Below are 8941 nucleotides of genomic sequence, written 5' to 3' on the forward strand. Positions count from 1 at the left end.
AGTATATTATATTTCTACAAGTATATTATAAGTGAAAAAATGATCTTTTGGGCCCTAAGTTTTGATTATTATTAATACAAATACCGATAAGTTGAAATATTCGTCTAATATTCTATTAAATTTATTAATAACCGCTGAGACGAGAGAGAACCTATAGATTTTTTTATAATTCTTAATGAATCATTTATAGAAGCGTAACATTAATATATTTACCAATTTATATTAGTATTTATAATATGAAATAAAGATAAGTTTGTTTATCGCCTTGCATTATTATTTTTCCAGCGTTTAATTAATTTTTAAAGATGCTATATTTTGTAAGTTTCAATAGATACCATAAAAGCGTTTTTAATTAATATTTTTAATAAATAAAAATATTCTTCTCTTTAAACTTATGTTTTTATATCTTAGTAAGAATTTCAAAAAATAATCCAAAAAATAAATTATATGTATAAAAAAAATAAAAAATAATTTTGTCAATGTTAACAAAGTCGGAAGTCAAGTCTGTGAAACCGCGACCTCAGCGGAAGTGACTGTAGAAATATTCAATTTTATCATAGACAATTTATCAGTTCTCAATCTATGCCTTAGCCGTAAACATACGTCGATAAATTATAATTTTGCCTAAGCATAAATTGATGAAATTAGAATTACTATTTAAAATCATATACATTAGTAGAAATACACATTTAAATATCATAATTCAAATTAAAATGAAATGAGCGCTATTTATGAATATTTTTTGTATAAATAATTAATATTAGAAAGGGATAACATTACTCTTTTTGTCTTTTTCTAACAGAAACTTTCGTATACTTTTTTTTCATAAGAATTTGAATTCGTTTCACTTTTTGAATTGTAACGGTTAAAACTTTACTTTCCTAAATACTTTTCAAATAATTTCAAGTCTTCAAGTTTATATAAGCAGAGTATGGAAATATACTTTTAAAATATAGAGATTATAGACCCTTTGTCAATATTATAAAAAAACCTGTATTATTTTTCGAAAAGATGCTCAGGTATACACCGTAACGGTGTCGCTTTGATAGACATAAGACTAATTAAATTTTTCGGAGAATAACCATTTTGTAGTTAAGAAGATATAGAAGATTAAATATAGTTTGAAAAATGTAGTTTTATTTTGTATTGGTAATAATAATAGGTCCGGATGGCCTGGAGTCTGGACCTTTGTCCTACCGTTAGAAGAGCATATTTTATATTCTTAAATGTATTTATTACATTATACTATATTTAAAAATGTAAAATTATTTTTGGCTAATGGAAGTATATGAACAAATAGTTGTCTGAATGTTAATCTTATATCAAGTGATGTCTAACTTCTTACTTAGTTTTATTCTTACCAAAAGATTGAGATTAATAAAATGAGATCCTTAATTCCAAGAGCATGGGCGTATCTAGAGATGTTTTCTGGACTTTATCTTTAAACGGGTATGTTCTCTTCTGGAGTGACGACGGTTGTCCGTACTTACCGGGTGGTACCCGGCTGCCTTTATTTCTACGCCCATATCAAGAGTGATTTAAGTAAAAAGTAAGTATAAAAAAATCAAAATGTTTGTTAATTTGCAATTACTTACGTAAATAGTTCTATTAAGGTAGTCCTAAAATATGTTTGTTCGGATGCTAATATAGAATTTTTACGTTGAATAATATTTTTGTTTATTAAAATTGATTTAATGGTTTATCTGTAAGATACCAGTAGCTTTACCTTCATATTTACAATATACAGTATTGTGCCAGCCAAGCTGAACTTGACTAAATATAACTTCACTTCACAAAAAATGACTTCACTAAATATAATATATTTTATTTTAAAGACAAACTCAAATTTCACATATTTTATAATTTGAGTTTGTCTACGTTTTTTTTATTTCTTAGTATATTTTATAAAACGTGCGATATATTATATGCATGCTTTACTATCCCGTTAGTCTAATTATTGGCTTAGTCTGGCTTGGTGTTATCGGATAATCGTCTGCGATTGTCTGCTTTCCAATTTAATGTCCAGGTCAGATGGTCTAGATCAAAATTCTATTTGGATATTTTTTTCTCTTCTTAGCTTCAAGCTGTATCCCGCGCAAGAAACCTGGGAAAACTAGTGTTAAGACATTCTGTCTTCTTTACGACACTCGTTTTCGCCGAATTCTAGAGCCATTGAATTTTTAGTTGCGGCACTCAACGCCGCGAATTATTTGGATTTTGAAAATCATATTTAAAAAAAATCATAATTCTAGACCCTTACTACTTACATAACCATAGTACTCTACTGTATAGAATAGTATATGTATTCTTTTCTCGACTATCGTTGCCTTTTTCAATGAGTAAAAAACAATGAATCGGCGAAATATTTCACTAGCATTTACCTACGACTTCTCCTTCGTGGTCAAAAAGAAATAACTAAAAATTGTATATAACACATACATTCTAAACGTACCGAGGTAACTCCAAGCTCAGGTTTAGTGGAGTACATGGAATCATATTAGTAAGTTATTATTACAGCACGTCATTTATATTAATCAATTTCAATATAGTTTTTCCAGTAATTCTTGAGATTAGCATCTTCAACCGAGCACTTTAGTTTGAAAAAACAAATCAAATTAAATCAATTTCACGCTATATCCCGAACACAACAGGTTAGGCAGAGGGAACCTCGGAACCTATTATTAAGACACTCTGTCCCCATTAAGATACCTCCATTTCCCATTTTCCGCTGAACCCTGGAGGCATTATGTATTAAAAGGTAGAACTCAACGCCGCGCTTTGCCTTGACACTACAGCGAAGAAATAGAAATATTACAATTTCTCGAGTGATTCAGATGTCTTTTGGAGCAGATGTCTCGATTTTGTCGGGAGGTCCCGATTAAATTAGACATCTAGCCTTTGGCCCTAAAATATACGTCTTAGGCACAGTATTGCTTTACGCCGATTATTTCAAACATTGTAAGAAATATTTTTTAATTACTTTAATTATTAATTAGTTATAAAAATTCACGCTGCACGCACGCACACAGCAGAATAGGCAGGGAGAACCTAGTGTTAAGAAACTCTGATCCCCACTTTCTGCAGATTTCGCTCGACACCAAAGCGAAGAAATGAAAATATAAATTTAAATAAATATTTTATTTCCTCGAGTCGGGATCGAACCCACAACCAGTCGCGTTTACAGTCACACTTTGTGCCCCTGCGCCACGACTGACCTCTGTTAAACAATACTTTTAAAAATCCGTTTTTCTCTAGATAAAATCAAACAGCGCTGTAGTATACATTTATGTGTTTATCATTGAAGAATATAATTTTAAATGCCATAAAAAGCCTTTAAATTCCGAATAGATAAAGTATGAATAATAAAAAAAATATTCTCTTAGTAAAAAGTGTGTCGCTATCGTACACTTACTTATTCATTATTTCAATTACAATAGCTCACGAGGCGTATCTTTCGGCATACTTTGCACGTACTACTGGTCTACGTTAAGCGATTATATATTTATTTACACTATATACCTACGTATAGAATAGAATATACTTTGTTGCACACATAAAACTAAGAAATATATAGAAAGAACAACATAAATAAAAATAAAAAACATGTATGGAAAGGCGGTCTTATTGCTTTAAGCAATTACTACGTATGTTACTTTATTACTATTATATGTTTAAAGAAATAGCGACATACAATAAAAACGTAATTGCGTACTTGTGGTTAATTAGAACAAGATATAGATTGAAGATTTTGATACAGAAATATAAGCAAAAATAGTGACACAATATGATGATGTATATGAACTAAAGTAATGCATATCAATATTTTAAAATGCTAACTATATTTCAAGCAGAAAAATCAAAAGAAATATGTAAACTTCCAATGGATCAAATTAAACCTATTTTATTAAGCATAGCTTATGGAATTTTAACAGCAACATATGAAAAACTGGTAACATTTTTAAATTTCTATCAGATAAATATTGTAAATTGATACAGATATTGAAAACTTAACAATATTCAAAATTATATCTCTTGTACTACACTTCCAAGTCTTTGCTTTGTTTCCATTAAATTATTCATTGAAATATTGTTTCTTAGAAATGCAAAAAAAAGGATTTTATATATATGGAGAATATACATAATTTGGAATATATTTTTAACAATGGGAAAAATAAATGATATTTCCAACTCATTGCTGCTGCTGCTGCTGATTGCATTGCATTGCCATAAAAGGTAGTTTGAAAAGTAATTAAAAATTCTGGTGCATATGGAACTGCATAGCTAAAGAACAAAACATATAAGGAACAGACAGAAGAGTTTTTACTTAAATAGGTTAATCAGCAGATATAAAAAAGAAAATATAGAATTTACTCTACTATATATGTGACATGACAAAGTGAAATAATAAACATATTAATATATTTTTTAAGTTTATTCTTTTATAGCAATGTTGCTTTATAATAAATCTTAAATTATGCATAAACATAAATTAAATTCATGATTACACAAAATTTATATTTTTATAAAAAATAAAAGAAGTTTAAGAATTAGACAGTACCATTTAAATGTCAATAATTACAAAAACTTCATATTTGTTATCCTTAGGTTCATCCACAATTTGCATAGCCGAGTATGTGATAGCTTTCACTTCTGTACCTTGTGGATGCTTCCCAATTTGAAACTCTTCACCATAACATTTACAAACTATTCTAAATTCTTGTGTATTAAATTCTGTTATAACTAATTTCTTACAAATAAGAAATGGTTCAACAGAAAATAGAAATAGTAACTCATCCAAAAAGTGATACAATAGTCCCATTAAATCATCAGCATTGGCTTCAACTGTGTGCACTTCTTTAATCTGAACATATGGTAATTCTGTCATATAACCAAACATAGCCATTCCACATTGTTCAAACGCTTCTTGAAGAGTATCACCCCATGCATGTAATCTAAAATAAAATACATGCATTTTATTATGGAAACTTAATTTATATAAAAATTATTTCAAAATTGTTGTTTGTATCAACTTACTGAACATCAGCTGTGTGATCTAAATCTGAAACATTAGATAAATATAATATTTAATATATTATTCCAAATATATTTGTGAATAATTTGATAATTATTATCTAATATTTTATTTAGGTTCCCTCTGCCTACCTTGCTGTATGCGGAATACAGTGTGAAGCTATTTTTTTTATATTTTCTTTTCATTCTCTATTTTTTGCCATATTCTGGAGGCATTGCATGTTGCATGACAGAACTTAACACCGTACTTTGCTTCTTTACCAGAATGAAGGAAATAAAAATATTAAATACTTCATTTAAGTGGGAAAAAAAATTAACAACTTGTAGGGTTCCACTAGCCTGCAATATTCATTGCTTTATATAATATGCAGAAACTTACAACTATAAATATTATATATTTCTAGACAACTTTAGAGTGATTTTTAGTATTTATTTCTTTATCAAAAAAAGTTGAGGTAACTTTAGAGTTTGATTAAGATTATGTGCTATTTAAAATATGAAATTTTAAAGGCTCATTTTCGATGAATCAATACAATATTTGCGATAATTAGTATAATTAATAATTTTTACAATTAAGTTGAATAGTTAAAAGAAAAATACTTCAATTAAAAATGGCTACAAAGTTTTTTTTTTAATATCAGCAAAATAGTCTTGCATAACACTTAAAAAGATTAAATGATAAAAAAAATATCTAATATTCTAAGTCTTTTTGGTTATCTTAATATTTAGTCAACTTTTTTAATATGATATCATGAATTTTAGCTTTATGTGTAGCTAGTTTTGGTTATTAATAGACAAGTGTAAACAGTATTTTTATTATGTTAACTTACATTCGTATTTTACCGGTGGTATAATATAGTCATCTTCAGTTAATCCCTGTTCTTCATCCATAATGATTAATTTTTAAGCGCTCCCGCTTTAAATTATTAAGATGTTCGAAGATCTTTCTATTTATATAAATAACATGCAATCTAAGAATTATTGAGTTAATAAAATGATGTAGTAGAAATGCAGTTATTTATTTACAAATAATTATCTGCAAACAATTACGTAGCATAATACTCGTAGTTAAGGTTAGAAATAGCTTAACAACACTTTGACAAATGTATTTTACTACAAAAATATTGTGCACAGAATTCAGGCTTTTTGAGTTCTTCATTATAATTTATGCCAAATTGAATATACGGTAAGTCAACATATAAATGTTTTAATTCGATTTCTATTTTAACTTTCATTTAATATAAATATTATATTTATAATGCCAACAATATCGATTTTCTATTTTTTACTGTGTCATTAATATAATTTACCATAATATTTTCAATAATTTTATGAGTTAATTTAATTAATTATTAATTTAATATGTTGCTAATTAGTACGTCAGTAGTTATAATGGTACCATAATATAATAGTAGATAGTTAAACTCCTAGTAGTAGTTTATAAGAAAACCATTTTTTGATAGCAACTATAATATTTTGACAGCTTCAACATTTTAACAATAGAGTGAATCGTGATGTCATTGACGTCAATTTTCAATGAAAAGTAGAATAGAAATTAATTTTCCAAATTTGAAATTCAACAATCGAATCGTGGTCATAGCTTTTTGAAGACTGTTTTTTATAGTTTAAAGTTAATACAGATTTTATTCTTTAATATGGATCCCATCGCAATATTGCAAAATAGAATTGAACAACTAGAAGCGAAATTGGGAATAAATATTGGCAGTCCGGTGGACGGGCAACAAGGCGACTCTGCAACGATGAATTTACTAAATACAGCACAAGCTATTAACAATGCAACTGCTGGTCAGGAAAAACTTTCTGATGCTAGAAACATGGCTAGCGAGTTAAATAATTATACTGATCCTAATTTGGTTCAGAATGTAAGTAAATAAATGTGAATATTCAATTCAATAATTTTATTCATTATATTTAAGGTGGTTACTCTCAAGCTAACTTATGGTCAATTGTAAATTACATAAAAATAAATGTACAATACAGGCATAAGTTTTGGCTGTCTTGAAGTTATGTTATCTGAACTTATGCGCTGTTTATTGTTAACTTAGTAAGAAAATATTCAAAGGAAGAAAAATGCAATAAAATAAATAGCAAGAGATTGGTTTGACCATTTCAATTATTATTTATTATTATTGTTATAGATGCAGCAAAATAATATGCACATGCATGAAGTTGTAGCAGCTGAACCTGTTATCCAGCATCACTGTCATTGCATGCAACGGTGTAAACAGGTACCATTATAATATCATTTGTGATTTTTAAGTACACACTATACATTGTAACAAACATTATAAAAAAATAATTAATATGAAATTTATATTTTCAATACATTAATTTTTTCTTTTTACCAACTCTATGAAGCAGAAACAGTGTGAAACTAAAAAATATACTTATACTAAACAAACTATTGCAGAATTACTACAATACAAAGGGTAATTATGCACATCCTAAATCTACCTTTAGCTATGACTGTAAAAGGAGTAAGAGATTTTTGGAACCTAGTAAGATGTAATTCATCTGAACAATCAAGCTACCCAATGGACCTTAATTTGTAAATGAAAAAATATCTGAATTCTGAAAACTTTGAGTACAATAAATTATAAGGGATAAGCTGGCCATAGAAAAAATTGAAAAGAGTTTCAGGAATTTATTGAAGTAACTCCTTAGATGATAATGATGATAATAATAGTATGGTTAATTTACAAGTATAATTTTATTTTCCAGGCAGCCCCTGTTCTTGAATCAGAATCTATTCAACAAGTACCTCAATTGCAGACCACAGTGAACAAATTACAAATGGGAGCTGCTGAAGTGAAAGCAGAGGCTGATGCTGTTAGTATAAGTTTGTTGTTATTCTTATTTTAACATAGAAAACCAATTATTTTTTAATTATATATTACTCAAGTTTTTACTTTAAAAATAAGATAAGGCAACTGCAACTATATATTACTACTTTTTACTGACTTAGGATAACAAAGTTTCAAATCATGCCATTTATACTCATGATTCTTTAGAACATACTATATATATTCTATAACTTATTATTATGTATCACATTAAGAATTAACTAGACCATGGGACTATGAAAAGCTAGTGTGAGATTATGTAATAATTGCAATATTTTTAATTATTTATCAACAGGTGTCTTCTGGCATCCAAGAATTAGCTGAGACTTGTGGCACTGCAGCATCTACAGCTGCAGAACAACTAGCAAATGTTGCTCTGAAAGTAGAACAAGTTGAACAAAAGATGTTCCCCAAGAGAAGAAATGGCCTAGATTAAATTTATATATATTTGTTAGCTTAATCCTATTTTGTGATATTTCTCATGTATCATTATTATTTATTCAAAATTAAAAGTCACATTATACATTTATAAATATGATTTTTTTATAGTCACCTTATTAGAAATAAGTGATGTTATTACCTAATAATTTTTAGGATTCCATACCTAAGAAGTAAAAAATTAAACCCTTCACAATTTTGCTGTCGTTGTCTTAATTTATGATTTTAGACAAAGCATCTACATATAAAGTGATAAATCTTTTAGTTTTAATTTTGAACACAGCATTGGATTGTGTATATCCAAATTAAAAACCCCAAGGTGTTCGATCTTGGGTTTCCAAAAACTTTACAGTAGTCCTGGTCATGGGTAATCCACCGTGACCAGGTCTTAAAATCTGTAATAAACGCAAAAATTAAAGACCTAATAAATAATTCATTAGGCAGCATTCATATTCAAAACTATTTCTACATTAATTATAGTCCAAATATGGCAACGTTAACGGTATAGTATAAGTTACGACCTAATACTTATTTGAAATAAGTTTTTAAATATTTATTCAATCCGGTATAATTTACTTATTTTTGACTTGTTACCTAATATTATTTAA

The 8941-nt window shown here is 27.9% G+C and overlaps 2 protein-coding genes across 2 annotated transcripts; one reads left to right on the forward strand and one right to left on the reverse strand.

The window, feature by feature from the left end:
• Positions 1-4413: 4413 nt before the first annotated feature.
• Archease (protein archease) lies at positions 4414-6123 on the reverse strand. Its single transcript, XM_085193365.1, has 3 exons — positions 5862-6123; positions 5035-5059; positions 4414-4952 (listed from the first exon to the last, which is right to left on the reverse strand). The coding sequence occupies exons 1-3, from the start codon at positions 5920-5922 to the stop codon at positions 4562-4564; spliced, it is 477 nt and encodes a 158-aa protein (XP_085049491.1). The 5' UTR covers positions 5923-6123; the 3' UTR covers positions 4414-4561.
• A 182-nt stretch (positions 6124-6305) lies between these two features.
• Positions 6306-8428, forward strand: DCTN3-p24 (Dynactin 3, p24 subunit). Its single transcript, XM_085193238.1, has 4 exons — positions 6306-6914; positions 7191-7280; positions 7774-7881; positions 8191-8428. The coding sequence occupies exons 1-4, from the start codon at positions 6687-6689 to the stop codon at positions 8329-8331; spliced, it is 567 nt and encodes a 188-aa protein (XP_085049364.1). The 5' UTR covers positions 6306-6686; the 3' UTR covers positions 8332-8428.
• The last annotated feature ends 513 nt before the right edge of the window (positions 8429-8941 follow it).

The sequence above is a fragment of the Heliconius melpomene genome, chromosome 11 (genome assembly GCF_056956725.1).
Source record: "Heliconius melpomene rosina isolate 202511_hmr_F chromosome 11, ASM5695672v1, whole genome shotgun sequence".
NCBI classification, from domain to species: domain Eukaryota; kingdom Metazoa; phylum Arthropoda; class Insecta; order Lepidoptera; family Nymphalidae; genus Heliconius; species Heliconius melpomene.